This window comes from Arvicanthis niloticus, chromosome 16 (genome assembly GCF_011762505.2).
Source record: "Arvicanthis niloticus isolate mArvNil1 chromosome 16, mArvNil1.pat.X, whole genome shotgun sequence".
In the NCBI taxonomy this organism is placed as follows: Eukaryota; Metazoa; Chordata; class Mammalia; order Rodentia; family Muridae; genus Arvicanthis; species Arvicanthis niloticus.
Genome location: NC_047673.1, coordinates 37,802,544 through 37,825,054, shown reverse-complemented (window position 1 = coordinate 37,825,054; position 22,511 = coordinate 37,802,544). Strand labels below are relative to the sequence as shown.

At 43.0% G+C, this 22,511-nt stretch overlaps 1 protein-coding gene and 2 long non-coding RNA genes across 3 annotated transcripts in view; 2 read left to right on the top strand and 1 right to left on the bottom strand.

The window, feature by feature from the left end:
- Nucleotides 1-2,200: 2,200 nt before the first annotated feature.
- On the bottom strand, nt 2,201-7,266 carry LOC143434694 (uncharacterized). Its single transcript, XR_013104401.1, has 2 exons — nt 7,136-7,266; nt 2,201-3,897 (listed from the first exon to the last, which is right to left on the bottom strand). It is a non-coding gene; the product is annotated as an uncharacterized LOC143434694 (long non-coding RNA).
- Nucleotides 7,267-10,148: 2,882 nt separating this feature from the next.
- The window catches only part of LOC143434693 (uncharacterized), a 57,558-nt gene continuing 45,195 nt past the window's right edge, over nt 10,149-22,511 (top strand). Inside the window, exon 1 of the long non-coding RNA XR_013104400.1 lies at nt 10,149-10,280. This is a non-coding gene — a long non-coding RNA (uncharacterized LOC143434693). The remainder of the gene's footprint in view (nt 10,281-22,511) is intronic.
- Ing2 (inhibitor of growth family member 2) lies at nt 10,275-17,026 on the top strand. Its single transcript, XM_034520786.2, has 2 exons — nt 10,275-11,187; nt 16,212-17,026. Exons 1-2 carry the CDS (start codon nt 11,019-11,021, stop codon nt 16,880-16,882), a joined length of 840 nt encoding a protein of 279 aa, XP_034376677.1. The 5' UTR covers nt 10,275-11,018; the 3' UTR covers nt 16,883-17,026.

Sequence of the window (22,511 nt, the reverse complement as noted above, 5' to 3'; positions counted from 1 at the left end):
TCTCCCCTCTTAACTATAATTGCCAAAGCAACACCTTATTTCCTATGAGTGTGCTGAACCCATTCTCCTCCTAATCTAACCTGATAGTCTCTCCTTCATTCCGTCTCCCTTCTCTCCAAGGAACGAAGCTGAGTTGGGGTTTCTGTCTTTCCACAATGCTGAAAACCACCTCTTACATTCTGAAGTATTAGAGCCACCCAAATCGGTTGTTGTTTCTGCGTAACTACTCACTCCTCTCCTATGCTGGCTAGCTTTAAGGGCAACATGACACAAACTAGAGTCATTTGAGAGGAGAGCCCCTGCTGTAGGCAAGCCTGTAGGACATTTCCTTGATTAGTGACTGATGGGGAGGGGCTCAGTCCAGTGTAGGTGGTGCCATCCCTGCGCTGGTGGTCCTGGGTTCTATAAAAGAGCAGTCTGAGCAAGCCGTGAGGAGTGAACCAGTAAGGAGCACTCCTCTGTGGTCTCACAACAGTTCCTGTCTTGTTTGAGTGCTGGTCAATATCCTTCAGTGATGAACTGTGATGTGGAAGCTGGAGCCAATTAAGCCAGTTAAACCCTCTCCTTCCTAAGCTGTTCTTGGTCATGGTGTTTACTATAGCAATAGCAGCCCTAACTAAGCCACCCCACCCCCACCCCCAGTGTTGAAGACTGGATCTAGAATGTTAGGTATACTAGGGCAAGTACTCCAGCCCTGAGCTACACCCTCACCAGTGTTTACCAGTATTTATTTTTTTAGAAAATAAATTAATTTCTATTTCAAATTGAAAACAATGTCCTATGGGAAATTCAGTTTCTTGGAGTTCTGAGTCATGAAACAAAAAGAAGTTGTTTCCTGTGCCTCCTTACTTTGTGTCTTCTGATGACATCACTAAGCACTAAGCATCATCTCCCAGTCCGTTTCCATTCCCAGTTGCCTTCCTCATAATCTTCTTTATTAGGTACGATTGCTAAATTTCATTCCCATAAATACAAGAGCTCAGTGAAAGACTTCAGGAAAAAAGTTCTCTTGTGGGTAGTTCTGTTTCCTAGGTCCCCTCCGAGATTGTGGGTAGTTAACTGAAAGCATTAACATGTAACATCAATCTAAGTATCAATTTAAAGACGTATGACTCATACAAATAATAAACCTTTTCTGTATTATCTTAAAACACCAAAATGAGATCCAACAAATATTGAAAAAGTTCTTAACCACAAGTTGGGAACTACTCTGAGTCAAAGATTACATAAAGCCTCTCTCAGACTGCTAAAACACAGTGTGGATTCAACTGAACAATTTGCCACTCATTGTATGCAATTGTAGATTTTTGTCCCTGAGTATTTGTACTAAAACTGAAAGTCAGAATACATTAGTGTCAGGAAAATGCTCTGGTATAAGCCGTTAGTGGGAGCAGAAGGCATTATTTCCTGTTGATCTCATTACTTAAATGGAGAAACCACTGTACAGGAGGCAACAGAATGCAGCAGAATGATCGCCATCAGTGGTGGCCACTGCAAAGAATGAATACAAGCCCATATATCCTCTATGGAGCTCAGCAACCTGGAACTTAGTTTGTGGCTAAAATGAGATTTGTTTTGCAAGTAATAATTTGGCTTTAACAAAGCCAAATTTTACAAAGGATTTTTTTCAAAGAGACTCATGTTTCTCAGGCTAGAGAGACAGTTCAGCATATACTGATCTTGCAGGGGACTGAGTTCAGTTCCCAGCACCCACAATGGGTCACTCACAAGTGTCTATAACTTCAGCTCCAGGGGATCTGAGACCCTCTTCTGTACTCTGCAGGTGTTACACTCATATATGCACATAACCCACATATAGACACACACATAACACATAACTAAAAATAAACCGTTATTTCAAAAGTCGATTCTCAAGTGTGGTCTTATAAAATCTATTTTTATAGAATCAGTACCTTTAAAACTACTTGATAAGAAGACTCAGTGGGTTAAGCGTTTGTGCAAGCATCAGGACATATGTTTGGGTCTCTGAAACTCATAGCACATGTCTATAATCTCAGAACTTCTGGGGTAACATGAGAGGAAGAGGAGAATCTTCCAGAAGCCCTGCGGTCAGTTAGCCTGGCATACACAGCCAGGAATAAGAGGTCCTGTATCAAACAAAGTAAAAGGCAAGGACCAACACCTTAGGTTGTCTTTTGATCTCCATACATTCACATGCATTTACACAAGAACACCCACACATGTACACATGGATTTAATAAGTCACTTGATATAACAAAATAAGGCTTAACCAAAACTTTCCAGGAACACTCCTTACATATGTTGTATAAGTAACATATACTACTTTCAGGTATGGAAATTGTTGGAAATGCTATTTATGGAAATAAATTTGATAAGCAGTTTAGAAAATCTATTTCCCAATAAAGATAAATCATTACTTACCAACATGCTGGATTAAATTAATCATGCCAAAAGCAGTTAACGTAGCAATAGCTCCAGTGAAGCCGCGTTCAATAACTGATTCTAATCTCATTTTTAGGGACGAGAGAAAGGCCCACATGCTATATTGAGCATGCTCTCTGCCTCCAGCCCAGTTAGAATAATTTAAAAGGGACAAAAGAGTTTAGCAGAGAGCACCTGGCTAATATAGCATTAGGTCCATTTTTAAAAGACAAATATCCAGCTATACCTGAAAAATTCAGCTACGGCTGAAAACTTCAGCTAGGGCTGGAAATAACAGTCTAAAGGATATGTGACTTCTGTACTTTCCATTTTGTGAGAGTTTGAAGAGAATGTGCTAATTTTCCTCTCCAGATGATTCTCTTAAATTTGCTGCACGACTCTACAGAAAAGAAAAAAAATCTCATACAATCTCAAGTCTTTAATTTTCTTCCTATGGGTATTTTTCTTTCCAATGATGATTCTCAGCTAGAAAGTCAGATTACCTTTGTTTCACGTTTGTGCCGTGTGGTGTGTCCTCATTTATGTATTGCTGTATGGCACCGAGCAAGTTAATGCTCTCTGTCCCACATTGCCAACATTGTCATCTGTACACAACTTCTTATAAAATATTACTCATTTATTTTGTATGTGAGTGCAGGTGTGCACTTACTGAGGCCAGGGTGCAGAGGTCAGCGGACAGTTCTCAGGAGTCAGTCTGTCGTCTTATGGGGTCTAGGGAGGGAACTCAGGTCCTGTTGGGGCTTTGACTGCATCATCCTGCTGAGCCATGACATTAGCTCAGGTAGGCAATTTTATAATCCTGATCTTCAAACTCTTCTGCATTGCTGCATGAGAAGGGTGTGAGCTCTGACAGATTCTCCGTGAGGTTGCCTGTTTATCTGTACTCCTTTCCGTTGCAGAACCAGTGATCCTGTACTTCTTTTTACATGAAAAATCTTCACAGTGTCCATGAAATTGAGAAGAGCCCTCTGAAACTGCAAGACAAAGCCTTTCTTTCTTGTTCTTCAATCTCTACTTATTAAGCGCCAAACAAGCCACAGACATGGTCTCTGGAGAGAAACATCTTCTCTTGAGGGTCTTGGTAATGAGAAAAAGAACCAACCACAACACAACAAAACAAAACATATATCCCTGACTAAGGAAAGGATGGAGTTGAATGCAGACACCCCTTCTTAGGGATCATTGTAGAAGAGGAGGCAGGAGGACTGCAGGGTCTAGACAATCAGGAGTTTGCTATGAGATTGTGTCTCCTCGGAATATCAGATGGTACACCCACAAGTCTCACCAAGAAGACTGCCTAAAACATGAACCAAGCAAGTATGACACCAACAGACAGACAAGCCAAGCTGGACAGGGAAAAGCCCAAGAGGCCTCACCCGTACACAGAGACCCACAGAACTGAGTGACCTGGGAGTGAGACAGAGAATCTCCAGGAAGAGTACACCAGTTGCTTATCGAATCGAATGGTCTGACCTGAAAACATAGGAGAGACATATTGCAGACTGAGCAGGCTATACTTATATATTTAGAAATATATTTGTACATGTTGTATGTAGCAACAATTTATGATAAAAGTAGCCATGAGTTTGGAAGAGAGGAAGTGGTTATATGGATTTGGAGGAAGGAGAAGGGGAAAATGGAATTATAAGTGGGTATGAATATGATCAAAATACATTATATGGATACAGGAAGTTTTCAAAAAATTAATAAAAGTATATTTAAAAAAATACAGTCCGTCTCTGTGGATGTCATATACATGTAACGTCAGCACTTGGGAAGAATCAGGTAGATCTCTATGAGTTCTACACCAACCTATCTCAAAACAAACAAACAAACAAACAAACAAGCCAGCCAAACAAGACCTTCACTGCATTTCCTCTCCACAGCATTTCTACTGGATGTTATCTATATATAGCAAATCATAGGTGTCACATAGGTGTCATTTCAGGGTGGCATCTCCATTAACAATGAAGGATGGTACCTCATAGGCATGGTACCAGTTTTACTCAGGTCTTCAAGGAGGGAAGGAGGTGAAAGCTTCCTTTCCCACACACATCTGAATACTCACAGATTCCAGGCAGTTGCTGGTGCACAGATTACTTGCAAAAACATCTCAGGAAAGACAGCCTACTAGGAAAAAGGGTTTATCTACAAGGACAGAATGTTCGGGTATTTAAAAAAAAAAAAAAAGCAAAACCCCTTTATGGATCTACTTACTAAGTTGAACGTGTCTACTCTATCGATAATTTAATCTTGGACAACATTTTAAAGTTTCACAGACAAAATTAGACCATAATTTCAATAATTCAATTTGAACACACAGCATAAAGCTTCTTTCTCTATATTTCAAACCTTTCCCCTGCTTTTAGAAAACATAATTGCATAATTCAAACTCCTTCAATACTGTGACCTAGTTCCCTCTTGATGTTATAAATGGCTCATGTAACTATGGTAACCATCTAGGGAAAATGAATGTTTTTCTGGTCAGCATTATGCAAAGTATAACATATGTGTTATTTTTTTCTCTCTGTGATAAACAAGGAGACAAAAATGTTTGCCTTTTACATTAGTTATGGGACCAGTATACTGAGCTTCTTATCAATGATAGTTCAAGTGATTTCTGGTTCTTGGGGTTTTTTTTTTTTTTTGTTTGCTTGTTTTTTTTTTGTTTTGTTTTTGGTTTTTCGAGACAGGGTTTCTCTGTGTAATCCTGGCTGTCCTGGAACTCACTTTGTAGACCAGGCTGGCCTCAAACTCAGAAATCTGCCTGCCTCTGCCTCCCAAGTGCTGGGATCAAAGGTGTGCGCCATCACTGCCTGGTGATTTCTGGTTCCTTAATTTAAATGTTTTAGGGTAACTTTTTTACTATTAGTAGTTAGTGATCCTAAATGCTGAACAGTACCACTATAAAACCCAAGCTCAAAGTAGATAGGCTGCATATAACACTCTTGGTAAAGAATCTGATATTTCCTTAACTTTGTACTAACTAAAGTGGTTTCTTTTTCTTTTTAAAAAAAGTACTTATTTTATGTATATGAGTACACTGTAGCTGTCTTCAGATATACCAGAAAAGGGCATCAGATCCTACTACAGATGGTTGTGAGCCACCATGTGGTTGCTGGGAATTGAACTCAGGACCTCTGGAAGAGCAGCCAGTGCTCTTATCTGGTGAGCCATCTCTCCAGCTCCAGACTGACAAAATCTTTGCCTTCTTCTGAGTCTAGAGTGCTAGGATTGAAGTAGTATGCCATCACACCAGGCTGGATGCTCCTTTATGTAAAAATTTCATTTACCATAATTTTTCTGAATCTCCCAATATTCTTAACAGTGCTTTTCAACCATCCAAGTATCAGATAAACATTGCAGTTTCATTAAACTAAAGAGGGAATTAACTACTCTTAATGGTTTAGGAAAAACCTCACTGACCAAATGAAATGTTTGAGACTTGATTGGATTCTGTTAATCCAAATGTGAAAAGATTAAGTGAGATGGTGGACAAACATAAAAACTTATGTTATGAAAAATGATGGGTTACAGTAATCGCAATGTATGTCTAAACTCTTAGTATGTTTTATCTGTTTATAGATAAGCATTTTCGCATAAGATTTATGTTTATACATGTATAAGTGAGTGTTGTGCTTGCTTCTATGTGTGTGCATGGTGCAACAGAGGTCAGTAGAGAGCACTGATGCCCTGGAATTGGAGTTATAGATAATTGTGAGCCACCAGGTAGGTGCTGGGAAACACATATCCATGAGCATGGTATAATATATTACCAAAATTCTCGTAATAAACAATTCTCCACACATACATCATTTAGACAAGACTTGAACGAGGGGAATTTGAGCAGGAAATTGAAGAAGGGCCAGACAAGAGACCTAAATTGCTAAGTAGCATAGACGCTCCTTTTCGATGAATGTTTTAAGAAGCAGTGTCACCAGCAGAGATCTTTTGGCTGGCTGTTCAGTGGCCTTGTAGAAGTTTTGCCTTTTTTTTTTTTTTTTTTAAATAAAAAAGTGTTTAGATAATTTTATGTGTATAAATGTTTGACTGCATGGATGTAGGTGCACTGATCTATGCCTGGTGCCTACAGGAATCAGATCCCCTGGAACTGGAGTTAGGAATGGTTGTCAACTGCATTGCGGATGCTGGGAATTGAACCCAGGCCCTCTGATAGAGCAAGTGCTTTTAGTCACTGAACAATCTCTATAGCTTCAGTCACATAGATTTTAATAGTCCACTGAGGGGGTAAATAACAAGGGTTATACATTAAATATAGGCACATGTTGATAATGGTGATCTGAGCAAATGGTATATATAAGTATACTTTTGTGTTTGGAAGTTTACATCATAAAAAACTTAAAATATATTTATTAAGCTGATCATGCAGCACTTAGGAGGCAGAAGCAGACAGATTTCTGAGTTCGAGGCCAGCTTGGTCTACAGAGTGAGTTCCAGGACAGTAAGGGCTACACAGAGAAACCCTGTCTCGAAAAATCAAAAGAGCCCCACCCTCCACACACAAAAAAACAAAAAAACAAAAAAAACAAACCAAACCCACAGCTGATCATGGTAGCACATGCCTGTACTTCCAGTACTTGGAAGATAGAAAAAAAGAGCTTAAGTCTGAGGCTATATTAGTCAGGGTTCTCTGGAGTCGCAGAACTTATGGGTAGTCTCTATATAGTAAGGAAATTTGTTGATGACTTACAGTCTCTCCAACAATGGTCAGCAGCAGCTGTAAATGAAAGTCCAAGGGTCTAGCAGTTGTTCAGTCCAACAAGGCAAGCAAGTGAAGAAGATAGAGTCTTCCTTCTTCCAATGTCCAGCAGAAGGTGTGGCCCAAATTTAAGATGTGTACCACATGCCTGGGTTTGCTTTGTCCCAGATGACCTTGAACTCAGAGATCTCCTTGCCTTGATCTCCTGGGATTCACAGCCACTATGCCTCAAAATCTCCATGCCAAGATCCAGGTCAGAAACTTGTATCTCTCAGCCTCAAGATCAGGATCACAGGTGAGCCTTCCAATTCTGGATTGTAGTTTATTCCAGATATTGTCAAGTTGACAACCAGGAATAGCCACTACAATCCACCCCTTGTCAACTTGACACAAATAATATCTATGTCCGCATGAAACAATAACAAGGTCATGAATATGCCTAATATGATCTAACTATTCCTCGTGCAAACGCATTTGTAAATTTACAATGGGGCAATGTCCCTTGGGACATTCATTTAGTATCTCAATTTAAATACCAATGTTAAAGAAATTAGAAGAAAGACAAATTATTCTTAACAAAATAAAACAGAAGCATTCATATTACTTTATAATCCTTGTTTCTGCAACTGGTCATGTGGCCTTAGCTGGTATTTGTAACTACCTTCCTCTACCACCCATCCTGATTTCCTCTACTCTCTGCAAGCACCTCAGCAGGTCTTGGCTCTTTTCCTGGAGGAGTGACCCATACCTTCACTCCTGATGGATCACCATCCTTTGTCATCCTGCTTGGATTAGGCTGTTGTAGTTTCCCACTGACTTTAATCACAAGACATGGTAGTACTAAGAAACGCCCTAAGGAATCTCCTGCGATCCAGACATAGTCCTTCTTACCTCCACTATGGAGAGGCAGTCCAATTTCCCCATGGTAATCTGGATCTATCACCCTCCTAACACTGTTAGTCCTTTTTTAGCCTGTTGGTTTAAGGGCTTCCAGTTCAATGGAATGTTTGTTGTGGCTCCTGGTAGGAGCACTGCCCCCCTCTGGAACCAAAACTTCTAGGCTAGCAGAACCTAGGGTTTTGGGAACAGGAAGCAAAAATTTTCCTAGAGGGTCACTAGAGGTGATAATGAGTAGAACAATTCCCCTTTCTATCCCTTGATTCCTGGACCCATGGATCCTGGCTGTGGGAGAAACTGTACCATATATGGAATGCTGATTCAAAGCATATACTGCCTTCTGAAGAACTCTGCCCCAGCCCTCCATGCTGCTGCCACATAATTGGCACTATAACTGTGTCTTCAAAAGGCCATTCCATCTTTCTATCAGACCAGCTGCTTCAGGATGATGAGCTCCTGTAACATTTTCCCCACACAGGCTGCTTTTAGAAGGATGCCAGAATTAGATTAACCTTCATGAATAAATGCAGCAAGAAAAGTACACTTGCAATAATCCATACCTATTATCATGTTTGAAGTTCATAAAGATTTCTACCAGTGCCAGTGCAAATACAACAATCTGGATTTCTTTCTCCTCCTCCAGTCTGTCAGAATTATTAGAGGTACCCAAAAATGCTTCCTTGCTATCCAAAAATCCTTCCTTGCTTCCCAACTCGGTTTTTGTTCTTGGTAAGTCTGCATCACCGACTTTCCTCAGTTCCCACACATCCAGTCTGCCTGCAGATCAGTAAGCAGGTTGTATAAAATCCAGGGGCCCACACAGTGCCTATCTCCAATCAATAAGAAACAGAGCGGCTAGCAAGAATTTAGCTAGCGCTGGCTGAACCAAGTTTGGGAATAAACACAAAAATTAATTCAGGTTAAAAAAAAAACCCAAATCAATAACCTCAACAATGATTATTTTCAACAAGACCTGACTCTTTAACATTAAAGAATGGCAGCAAGATAATTCGTCCCACGTTCTCAGAAATTCAATAGTGTGCTTGCCTGGGTTGACTTAATATTCCACTGGTCAAAAATCTCAGCGTTAAAGGATATTAACATATTAGTTCCCAGGCTTTACAATATGGCCATTGTCCTAAGGACGCCGAATTCCGCGTTGTGTTTTACGAAATCCAAATTTTCATTTAGACCAGGACCTAGATTTCCCTTGGCATGCCAACAGCTGCTTAGTATACACCGCTGTTCGAAAGTGTTCCAAACAGGCCGTGCAACAGGTATAGCGCTTGCAGCTCCCGGCACCTAAACTTATCACCCTGGCGTTTCTCTTTTCTCACGCCAAGACGCTGCTCCCAATGGGGTTTACTCAAGCGTTTCACGAAAATTCGGCGAGTACTTTTACTTATATCTGTTTCTAGGGGGTGGGGGAGGAGCCAAAACAGCTCAAGTATTTATATACATTCCGGAAGTCCATCCGTAATTACAGTTGTAAGCTCCTCCTCCTGGCCTTTCACTGATGGTACTGGGGGAGTAAGGCGGATAACCGCTCACACACCAAGCACTACACTTGGTGGCTTATCCGATTTCTAATGCCATCTGCACTGCTCCCCTGATGGTTAGTGGTGAAGCCAAGTGAAAACACAGCGCCGCGTGCGTGTGTGTAGTGAACATACAGTGCGGTCTGTGTGTGTTTGTGTGATCTTCTCATTCCGTGACCACGCCAAGTCCTCGCTGGTGTGTGATGCCTAAGCGATCGGATTCTGGAAACAGTTTCCTTAAGATGGTTTGGGGTCGGGGACCGGGGAGGAGTACAGTCTTACCACCTTCTCCCTAAACCAAACTCTTAAGGCGCGCGAGGGGAACAGACCCTGCGGGCCACCCGGGCGCTGGGGGGGGGAGGGGGCCACATGCAAGACGGGAATCCGCATTTAAAAGCCGAGGGCAGAGGGCACACCGCCTACCTCCGCGGTCGGCCCTGGTGCTCCGGGAGCCTGGCGGCGACCGGAGCACGACCGTGGCCGCGGGGCGCTCGGCGGGAAGCCGCCGCGCATGCCCGGAGCCGCGCCCGCTGCACCCTGGGTCGCCTTAGTTCCCTCAGGCCTCACTCGGCCAGCAGCGCCCAGGGGCCGCTCGCTGCTGTCTTGGAGGCTCGCGAGGGAGGCACTGGATCCGCCAGATGGAGGCAAGGTCCGTAACTCGGGGCCGAGCGAGCCGAGCCGGCGCTTCCTATCTCTGTAAGGTACAGAAACGAGAAAGCGGTCGCCCAGCCTCTCGGGGGCAACAGTCAGACTTTAGGCGAAGGGGCAGGCTCAGCCATGCGGCCCCTTTAAGAGGGGGCGGGGCGCAGCCTGCCGTTTGGCCGCCCTCCGCACCCTCCCCCCGCCCCAGGCGAGAGTTGACAGACCAATCGCCCGGGTGGCGCAGGGAAGGCGGGAGAATGCGAACTCTTCGGTAGGGCGATAGGGGCGGGGCCCCAGCCTTATTAGGAGTGAGTGCTGCGCAGGCGCAGTTGCGGCCGCTGGCCAAGGGGCGGGGGCAAATCCACTGAGACTCCGACAGGCACCGGGCTGATAGAGAGGCGAGAGGGAAGCGAGGGGCTTGTCACGGGGATCCGGGCGACCGGGCAGCCCTGGTAGTGTCCGGGGAGTCCCAGGAGGGACAGCCAGTGTCACCGCCCGGGAGCCCGCCGCCGTCGGTCTCGGGGAACCCCGCTGCTCTCTCCCAGCGAGGGAGGGGGCCGGAGGGAGCCCCGGTCTCGCCCCGCCCCTGGGCTTGTTACCGCGGGGGCGGGGAGTAAGGGTTTCTTCTGGGGGGAGTGGAGATCGGGGGACTCGGCGGTGCCCTCTCGAGCGGCTGCCGTGTCCCCGCGGCGCCGGGCTGCCGAGCGGAGGAGCGGCGGTCGTGGCTGTTGCATGTGTGGCTGCTGGATGCGGAGGCGGCGGCGGCGGCGGCGGCGAGCAGCAGCAGCGGCGGCAGGATGTTAGGGCAGCAGCAGCAGCTGTACTCGTCGGCCGCGCTCCTGACCGGAGAGCGGAGCCGGCTGCTCACCTGCTACGTGCAGGACTACCTGGAGTGTGTGGAGTCGCTGCCCCACGACATGCAGAGGAACGTGTCGGTGCTGCGGGAGCTGGACAACAAATACCAAGGTACTTTCCCTCTCTCGGGTGGCAGTGTGCGCGAAGTGCACCGAGCGATCTGGTGTGTGGGACCGGGAGAGGGTACTGCACAGCACACTGGCGGCCCTCCCTGTCCCGGCTGCGGCGGACTAGCACTTCCCAGGACCGCCCGTCAGCCCCCGCTGCAGCTCTGGCGGCTGGCTGCAGCTGCCGCGGACGGGGAATCAGCCATTTTAAGCGAGCATTTGTTCCGGTGCCTGCCGGCTGGGTGCCGCACACTGTCCTGCCCGGGGCTGGCGAGTATGCAGCGGGGCGCGGGCTGGGCTGGGTGCTGGGCCTGCTTACCCCTTGCCCGCTGGGCTCCCTCCCTCTGCGAGCAGATGCATTGGAACGTATGGGGGGAGGGGGCGAGAGGACGGCGAAGGTGGACTCGGGAGATGGCCCCCCCTCCGGCTCCCGGCGTGGCGCGGGACGGGGACAGACTGTGCTTCCCTCTCGCCCCGGGGAAAGTTCCGGGCCGCCCGGTGCCTCAGCCCTTCCTCAGCCACTGCCAAATGGTTAAAGGGGGAGGGGTCCCCCGCAGGGCCGGGCGGAGAAGGGGTGTGTGTGTGTGTGGCGGGGAGGGCCCGGCTTAGGGGCGGGGCCTGCAGGTGTGACGTCGTATGGGCGGGGCGCGCGCTCCCGCGGTCCTCGGCCACGGCGGGCTGCTCGGTGGGGGCCTGGGTGGACTGAACTGACTGCTGGGCGGGACAGTAGATGGGCCTAGGCGGAGTCAGTGTTGGGTGGTGATATTTCAAATCTCTCCTACCCAGTGAGTGAATCAAGGCGCAGGCACTGCCGTGGGACTGTCTCTGACCCTGGCTCAGCATAGGTTCCGGGCTATGTGTCACTTCCGGACTTCTGGAGGAAGTGGGTTCGTTGGCTGGGCAACCACCTGGCGTCCTTGCACCCTTGGGTTCCTCTTCCACCAAGTTTAAATGAGGAGAAAAGCTGCTGCCTCTTTTTATTTTTTTGTCATCAAAGAAACTAGGACAGGGAATTATCTTTAGGGACTGTCATACCTTTCTCCTGCTAGGACAGGAGAAATTTAAATGGGGATGTTCAGCCTTTAGCAATCCCTAGTCAGGAAACGGTGTAGACCTAATAAGAGCCTTAAAAACAACTTGGAACCATTCTGTTTTCCCAGACCGTCACCAGTCCTGTAACTTAATCCTGTAATACACCCATGGAGACTTAGCATGTTAGAGCATTAGGTATTTCAATCGACAAACTTATTTTCTGAGTCTCTGATAAGATTATAGTGTGTCAGTAAAGGTATGAGGTAAAAACTTACTTTCTTAGACAAAATGTATAGAGATGGAGTACTGTACTCAGTTAATTGTGTGGAGAATATTTTATTTCAAAGCTGTGTGCTTCAAAAATAACCATTTGAAAATTGTGTGACTCCTCTCATTCCCAAGGGATTGAAGTTAGGACTCACACAGGATAAGTAAAGGTCCTCCAAATGTAACCCTCTTCCCACCCTTTAAAAAAAATGAGCGTTGTGTTATTTTCTGCAGACATGGGGAACATACAGCTATGAGACATGAACTTGAGAATTCTGTGCCAAAATATGTAGTTTTCCTTATATCAAAACTGAATTGTATTCTTTAAAAGCACAAAACTCGCATTATTTTAGGTTGGTAGTGGCATAATTTTTGACAGGGAAATTCGTGATACTAGTTACCTATAATTGTCATAAATTGTTCAGGTAACATAAATAGTAGACCTTACAAGACTAAGAGATTAATGCAAACCAGTGCCATCACGATTTGGATTAATTTCAAGATTAATGCACAACTAGTGGTCTAGCATCTGCGTAGGTACATAGTTACTAAGCTCAACTTCACAGTTTTACTTTTGTTAGAAACTTTTATATATTTTTGTTTTCTTGGTTCAGATTTTATTTTCACTAATTCTTCAGTATTTTCTAGTATGGGAGTCTGATGTTACTGTGCCTTTCAGAAATTATTACACAGTCCATTAAGTAGAGAAACAAAGAAAAACAATTGATTTAAATATTTATTGCAGGATATGGCCATAGAAGCCTTCAGTGTCTCTTAGCATTTCCTTCATAATTTCCTAGAGAAATAGCAACCTTTGAGCTAAAATGTGAATGTGATTTCCAGTGCCTTTTGCACAGTGTATGGGAAGTGTTGCGTGATCAGATGAACATGTTTGGCCCTTCAAAGTCTGACGGTCTTGATCTTCTCCCCCCATCTCATATAGCAGTAATTACATTCTCATGGATTTGCTCTGGAGACATTTTTTAAAGTGCTGGACTTTGAACCTAGAGTCTCACACATGTGTAGCAAGCAATAGCAATCTACCACAGAATTATTCCCAAACCCTCTTTATTTTGATACAGGAGCTTACTAAGTTACCCAAGATGGCCTTGGACCCACTGTGTAGCCCAGACAGCTGTTGAAATTGTGATCTTTCTGCCTTACTTTCTCAAGTAGCTGGGATTAATAGCTTGTACCACTAGTCCTAGCCAGATGAAAAGAAACGTCTCTATCCTATAATATAGGCTGAGTACTTCTTTTTGTTTTTTTCTCACTATATAGTTAAAGTAGCTTTATAAATTTTTATCTCATCTCAGTGTCAGTGTGCAAGTAAGGCACAAGGAGTGTTTAACTTTGATTATGAGATACAGAATGTTTGAAATGAAGTTTATGGTTTTGCAATCTTTATTTTGTATCTAACAAGAAAATTGCTAATGTCCTTATTTTTCCCATAGGAAAATTAGGCTTATAAGAAATGGACTTATATGCCTACTTGAGCAAACAGGATATATTTGGATTTTTTTTTTCCAAACATGTGATATGCACAGGCCAACAAGATGTCTCATTTGGTAAAGGGATTTACAGCCATGCCTGACGACCTGAGTTCAGTTCCTGGAACTCACATGGTGTAAGCAGAGAACTGATTCCCATAAATTGTCCTCTGGCTTCCACAAGGAGCTCTATGACATGACATTGCCTGAGAGCTTACACACACACACACACACACACACACACACACACACACAAAGAGAGAGAGAGAGAGAGAGAGAGAGATACACACAGAGAGAGAGACAGAGAGACAGAGAGAGAGAGAGTTAAAAAATGTAAAGCTATGGCATGAGTCCTCTCAGTACTCTCAGCTGTTGTGGCAAAATTGTCCATCGAGTGTTAATACCTGCAATTTCCAGGAAGAAGGGAGTCCATAAATGTCGTTCTAATTACTCACTGTTACCTGCTTTCAGATAGCCAGCATTATGTACTTAGTTAACAGTTCTCCTCTTTGTAGTAGTCTAGACTATAGCAGTAATCTAAGAGCAACTGTTTACTTTTTTACCCCCAGAAAGACAGACCTCTTTCATGTAACAGCATTGTATCCTAGTTGAGTAAGAAATAGAACAGATCTGAATAAAACTAAACGTAATGAGGTCTTTGATGACTTGTGAAATTGTACATTCTGGTGACTCAGCCATTGCTTGATTTAAGAGTGTCCAACTTTTAATACAGTTGCATCAGCAGCTTCAGCAAGCATTGAATCAACTGCTGAGTTAGATACAAAGGTAGAATGGTCCAGTGCTGACGATACTTAATTCTGTAGTGGCTTGGTCACTGGATGCCAGCAACAGCAGATCTACTCTGGAAATAGTTTTGATTTTCAGAATTTCCCATGTGATGCCAAAATAAAAGAGCCATTTAAAACTAAGTTGTCAGGAAGCTAAGAAATGCTGACATCTGCCTTTTTAAAGAGTGTCTAAAGGTAGGATGTGAAAATTAAGGTAATGTGACTCTCTGAAGTCATGTAACTAGTCACTGATTGAGCTGTAATTTCTGTAAACACACAAATGGGTACCAATCTGCGGCTGCCTCTGAGAACCACCTCAGGTTTTATGTGTATAGTTGTTTTGATGTTCATATAAAAAATCCAACAATAAGGAACTCAGCAAATTCTAAATTAGCATGTCTTATGTAATACTTTTGTCATACAAGTCTTATGAAATACTTTTGATTTGCTACATGTGTATGTGTATGTTCTGTGAAGGTAAAAGATTGATATCTTATGTCTTCTTCGAGTGCTTGCTCTCCACCTTCGTTTTTTTTTTTGTTGTTGTTTTGGGTTTTTTTTTTGTTTTTTTTTTGTTTTTTTTTTTTTTTTTTTTTGAGGTAAATCTCTCACTTAAGCTAGACTGCCTCTGAGCAGCAAGCCCCTGGGATCCTCCAGCACTGAGGTTACAGGTGCACACAACCACACCGCTTTTTATGTGGGTGCTGGGAATCAGCCTAGGTCCTCAGGATTATGTGGCATCTCTTTAGAGACTAAGCCATTTCCCTGTTTCCCCTTTACTTTTTAAAAATCAGATGAATGATACTAAGGTTTCTGTTGTTCTTGTTAGTTACTTCTAATTGGCTTTGTCTTAGGGTTTCTGTTGGAGAGAAAGGAGTTTATTTCAGCTTACAACTCAGGTCATAGTCTAGATCTGGGGAAAGTAGGGGCAGGACCTCAAGGCAGAATCTGGGAGGCAGGAACTAGAACATAAACCATGCTACTACTGGCTTGCTTCTTGAAGCTTGCTTTCTTATGCACCTCAGAACTACCTGCCAGGGTTTTGAGACATTTTCTCAATTTAGAGTTTCTCTTCCTCAATAACTCTAGTTTCTGTCAAGTTGACAAAAATTTAACCAGAACAACCTTTAAAGTTTTTAAACATTATTTTTATTTATTTTGCGTGTGAGCACATGGGCATATATATGGAGGTCAGAGAACAGTTTGCAGGATCAGTTCTGTACTTTTACAATGTTGGCCCCAAGGATCAAATTGAGATTGCCAGGTTGGTAGTAAGCTCCTTTACCTGTTATGCCATTGCCCTTGAGTATTCTTTCATATTGGGTGATGGAGAATTTGTATGAGAATAATGTGTTCAATGTATACATAAATGTACTTTCCGGCTTTAATTCTAACTTGAAAATAATGTATGTGCTAATATGCCATAATATTCTTCTTTTTCACTCTTTTAGAAACTTTAAAGGAAATTGATGATGTCTATGAAAAATATAAGAAAGAAGATGATTCAAACCAGAAAAAACGCCTACAGCAGCATCTCCAGAGAGCGTTAATCAATAGCCAAGAATTGGGAGATGAGAAAATTCAGATTGTCACACAGATGCTCGAGTTGGTGGAAAACCGAGCAAGACAAATGGAGCTGCATTCACAGTGTTTCCAAGATCCTGCTGAAAGTGAGCGGGCCTCAGACAAATCGAAGATGGATTCTAGTCAACCCGAAAGATCTTCTAGAAGACCTCGAAGACAGCGGACCAGTGAGAGCCGTGACTTATGTCACATGACTAACGGGATTGACGACTGCGATGATCAGCCGCCGAAAGAAAAGAAATCCAAGTCCGCTAAGAAGAAGAAGCGCTCCAAGGCCAAGCAGGAGAGGGAGGCGTCACCTGTCGAGTTCGCCATAGATCCCAACGAGCCCACCTACTGCTTATGTAACCAAGTGTCTTACGGGGAGATGATAGGCTGTGACAATGAACAGTGTCCCATTGAATGGTTTCACTTTTCATGCGTTTCACTCACCTATAAACCAAAGGGGAAATGGTATTGCCCAAAGTGCAGGGGAGACAATGAGAAAACCATGGACAAAAGTACCGAAAAGACAAAAAAGGAGAGAAGAGCGAGGTAGTGAAGGCCATCCATGTTTTAAAGGGTTCTTTGTCTTTTATAGAATTGGTTTACTTTCAGAAAATGTTTTAGGGTAAATGCATAAGACTATGCAATAATTTTTAATCATTAGTATTGGTGGTGTATTAAAAGATGTTGTACTTTGTCTGTGACCTTAATTTTCTGCACTGAATTACCAAATATTTCCAGCCAGGTAGTCTTGTAATTGTAAGGACCCGATGAAAGGAGCAGGCAGAGAATATGAACGAACTGCAAGCAGCTGCCCAAGCCACGCCCATTCCACCCCACCTCGAACTCCCATGCTCTTTGGGGGTAAACCCAAAAAGTTTTGCTAACATTTTATTCTAGTTCTGTGTGCTTAAGAATTTTATGTATTGTTAAATTTCTATGTCAAATTATCCTGGTAATTTCAAACATGAACACTATCCTGTTTAGAGATTCTTACTGCTTCCATGTATACAGACACTTGTTCAATCTCTAGTTTCCCAGAAATTCCAGAAACTAGAGAGAAGAGTAATCCATGGTCCCATGTGGACTAACCTGCTCTTACTGGAGTATTTGCTGCTGTATTTCCTTGGTAGCTTTTGATACCTGTCAATTGTAATGTCTGTAAAAGCCCCTGCTTCTTCAGAACAGACACACCTCATCTAGTGCTTAATAAGGGACTTGTTTTGTTTTGATCAGGACACATAAGACTAGTTAGAAATACCAAAAACGCTGCCACTGCCTCATACTGGCAAGATTTGGAATATTTAGCATCATGGTTCAAGGTTGAAGAATTTAAAGGTGTGTCTTAATATTTTCCATATGACCCACTGCTGGGATGTTTAGCCACTGACCTGTCAGTGGGGAAAGGGCATATATTAGTCTTTAAATATTGCCTTTTCTGTCAAACAGTTATTTTAAATAGTTTTTTTTTCCCCTGGGGGCTAGAGTTTATTTCTGTCCAAATGAGTAATTATACATTATTTTTAAATAATAGTATATTTACCTTAACCTTCTGGTATTGGTGCTGTTTGATGTTTTCATGTTTATTGAACTAATTTCACTATAACAATATGATTAATAATGTATTTGTAAATTGAATTTTCCAAGACTTCGATATTTTAAGGTTAAGCATCTTGGTGGATCTGTGACCATGTGTTAGCAGTTTTTGGTTATGGAGGGCAGCAGATGGACTAGTCCTTTAAACTTACATGCAGCATCTGTTCTATTCATCATTTCTTTCTAATCTGATAATCTTGGTTCTTTTTGATTAATATGTGACAAATCCTGTCTACTTGTTTGGGGAAAAAACAACAAGCTCTCCAAGCTCCCTGTGTGACCTAGGCCCTGTCATTTCACCTCACCTGAATGTCAGGTCATTGGCCTGGAAACTGAGTTGGCCTAACCATCCCCAAGGGTCTTTTGACATTTCAGTGTTGTACTGTGGTGAAAGATTTTAGCAATGAAATGGCTTGCTTTTCTCTTTCATTAATGTCCTCCAACCTGAGGTATGACAACAGTTTTAAGGATGAGCTTAGAGGTGGGTAAATGAACATTATTTTATTTCCATCCCAGGGTATTTTGCTTGCTGACTATGGCCAGTTGATTATCTTTCTTCTTAAGTAAGAAATATTAGGTAGTATGGTATTTATTTTTTTACTATAACTTGGTTGAGTTGTAAAGAAACCCGTTTCCCTCTTGAACATCACTGTTCAACTGATGCCATTAATAATGCAGTCCATAGGGGCAGAGCTCTCTGAAGCGTGGAAGTCTGACTAGAGAGAACTTAACAGTGACAGAGTATGAATTCCCCAAACTTATCTCATATTGGAATTACCTTAGTTTGAAAGCATTGGCATGTGGACCTCAACCCCAGCAATTGAGATAGAATTCATTTGGAATGTGACGTAAGCACTAGGCTTTTGTAAACGTCCCCATTTTAATGTATAGAAAAGTTTTGAAACCACTGCCCTATTTAGAAATCTTCAGCCTATCGAAAACTTTGGGGAGATTGTCAGCGTCAGACATTTGTGGCTCTAAAGCTACCACCATTCATAGTTGGTGGTACCTCTGCGCCAGGGACTGCTCTACCCTGTTGAGATAGGCAAAGAAAAATTCCCTCTTGAGGACCACACATTCTAGCAGAAAAGTCAGATGTATTGAACATTAAGTAACTGTTTCCGGGGTTAAATAAAGCACAGTGAAATAAACATGGAAAATGAGGGGGTGATTATGTATCAAATGCAGGGAGTTAGGAAAGACCTCTAAGGAAGTAGTCAGATCTCACAACAGTGTATGGGGGCTATACTTGGAAGCTATAAAGGCTTTGGAAATCATGGCGGACAGGTTGGGAAGGCACTGAAAGACTTTGAGTCATAGTCTGATTTGTATTGTTTAGCCTTTGTGAATAGACTCTGTAGGACCCCTACTGAAGTGGGGGTGGGGAGTTAGAAAACTCAGAAGTATTTGCCTCCCAAATAGCAGTTTAGGTTTGTGAGGTGAGCTGTGGAAAGGCTGTCTGATGGTGTGTCTCTATTTTAAACAATGTTTTAAAGATTATTTTAAAGCCAAAAGGTGTGTTTATGCCCCAAGTGTGTGCAGTGCTCAGAAAAGCTAAAGGACATCCAGTCCTCAGAGCTGGATTATAAACTGAGCTGCCTCATGAGTGCTGGGAACTGAAGTCAGGTCCTCTGGAAGAACAGGAAATATTGTTAACCACTGAGATTTTTGTTTTAAAAGGTATAGTTAATTTGATTTGACCTAGGGATTGGAAAGCAATGTGATAACAAGGGTAACTCTTAGATCTTTGGTCTGAGGGTGAGGACGGAGTCTCCCCATATTTGGGATGGGAACCAAGTGGTTCTGGAAGAGAGAGGTTTGAAATGAGTCACAAGTTTCTAGGGCAACCCAATGTGGAGTCCTGGGTTTGACAGGCTATGGGAAGAGGTGGGGTAAGCATTTGGAGACTCAGTGTGGTTGAGTTAGTGTTTCTCAAGTGTTTGCATCATCTCCACTTGCTACAGTGCAGAGTCTGATCAGTAGATTGCTTGTAGGGGCTGAGAGTGCATTGTGATCAAGGCTTGCTGGTGCTGATGCTGTTGTCCAGGGATCCACAATGAGAGGAGCTGCCAAGGCCAAGTTATTTCAGAAGAGGAAGGCGTTGACTGGGAGCTATTCTGACATTTGAAATAGGAAGCGGTGGAAGTGCCTTCTCACCCCTCAGATAACCCAAAAAGTGGTTCACTATTTATTTCTAAATAAAAATGTTCTGAGAAGGGCGTCAGCATCTCGCTCAGGTGCTGTTCAAGTAAGACGAGCACAGAGAACCATCAGCTTGATTAGTTGAATAAGCTACAGGTATGGTGGGTGAAGAATCCAACATTGACCAGAGGAGGACTGGAGTAGTTGTCAGGACTGTAGCTCAAGCTTTGGTGCAAAAGGTTGAGCAAGGCTGTTCACCTGATTTAAATATGTACTATGTACTTGTTTGCAAGACAGTGTTTTGGGTGGTGGTGGGGTAAGGCAGTGAGTAAAGACAAGAGTCTGAGTTTGAGATGCTTAGATTCCAGAATGCATAGGGGTAAGGGCAGATAGGTAGCTAAAGTTGGTGTGGAGGCCGTGAGATTGTACGTTCCTGGTGAAGAGCCAAGGATGAAGAGGATGCTGGAAATCTGTAGGAATTAAAGATAAGTGTGTGAATGTTGCTTAGGAAAGTGGGAACAAGAATAGTCCAGGAAAAGTCAGTCTGAGCTATTGCTAAGCCAAGGGTTTGGGTCCTACCTTCCGATGAGCCATTTGCAAACTGTGAACATTTGCAAAGTATAAAAAAAAAATGAAAATACAAAATAACCCCTCTAAGTCTCTGAGCCAAAGAAATTGTGTTTCCTCGGCCCTCTTTGTATGCCCACTAATCCTCTGCAGGATCTGGCCTCATGGCATTGTATAGAGTGGAGAGGCACAGCCCTTCCCAGGGCAGCTACTAGAAGTGGAGCAGGTGGGCTCTGCTGCACTTTCTGGGCCAAGTGCTTGTGCTTTGATGTTAGAGCCAGGTATGTTTTCAATAACGTGTGTCAGTTTGAACTTAGCTTAATTGTGATTGCTTGACCTGGTGCACAGGTCGGGAAACTGGCTCCTTTACCCTTTCCTGTTTGAGCGTAAGGGCTGTGCTCTGAGTTGGGATTCCAGAGACTTATCTGTGAGCCCTGTCTGGCCCCTGTCCTTGGCCCGAAGTTTGTTTAAGGAGTGTAGAATGGTTATTCGGAAAGCTACCATTATTCATGTCTCTGGGGAGGTCTGAGGGATGAGTGTTCCTGAGCTCAAGCTTACTATTTAGGGTTTCTAAAATATCAGCTTTTAATTTATGGATGTGGTAGCTAGACCTTAAAGCAGGATTATTTTAGACACCAGACAGGAATAACTCAGTAGATTTAGCCATTTGTTTGCTCTTTGAATCACATTTTAAAATATTACCCAATACCTTTTTAAAAAACTCAGTTCTGTACATTTATTTTATAAATACAAAAGTATCAGTTGTACATGTGATACATTAATATAACAAACCAAAGCAGTGGCATTCTATGTGCAATTACTTGCAAGATCAGACTCCAGAGTCTACCCTTATTAAATAATGTGACTAGTTAATACTAAGAATGAAAGACCAAAATACCAAAGAAATCAAAAGTATTTGGAGAATTTTCTTGAATACTTCCTTATCATGCTCCTCTGAGAAATAATTTTACCAACAAAAGCTAACCATTGCTCTTTTTTTTTTTCCCACACCCAAAATTCATGTTTTCTTGACCATTGTGGTGGTACACACCTGTAATCTCACCACTTGGGTGGTGGAAGCCAAAAAATGGGAGTTTCAGGCCAGCCTGGATTATGTAGTGTCTCAGGATACAAGACAGATACCTTGTATGGGGAAAAAAAAATCTTTTCTTAAAGCTAAAAGTTGCACGGTTTCTGTAAAGCCTGCCTACAAAATACTAACCAACATTATCCATAGGAACATTATATAGACTGATCAAAAGCCACTATGATCAGTCTATATAATGCTGACCCATAGAGATTTTCGTGTGGTCTGTTTTCTGATCTGAGAAGTCCCGCACACCCATCCCAGGACCTCATTTACAAGATGACAGTTTTCATTTTTCCTTTCTTTTTTCCCTTCCTTCCTTCCTTCCTTCCTTCCTTCCTCCCTCCCTCCCTCCCTCCCTCCCTCTCTCTCTCTCTTTCTTTCTTTCTTTTCTTTTTTTTCCTGAGACAGGGTTGTTTGTTTTTTTGAGACAGGATTTCTGTTTGGGGAGAGATTTCTTGGGCCAGCCTTATACCAATTCTTTTTGACCAACTGTTTACAGAGTTGAAAAAAAAAAATGGTTGTAAATGCTATCTATATAACTTTCTTGGTTATCCATTCCCAGTGTAGGGAGTCTCCATCCAAAAGTAAAATTTCCAGTTTTTTACCAATTGGACATCAGCATGTTCATCTTCACCATAAACACTGAAGGAGTGAGATTTTCGTAGGATTGAGTATTTTCATTTTGGGGAGCTGCGTGCCTATAAACACAAAAGTATTCTTCACAAATTTTAAGAGTATTGGGAAAACAATTGGCCTGCTTTCTTAAGTAGGTCCTTAGTCCCCTTGG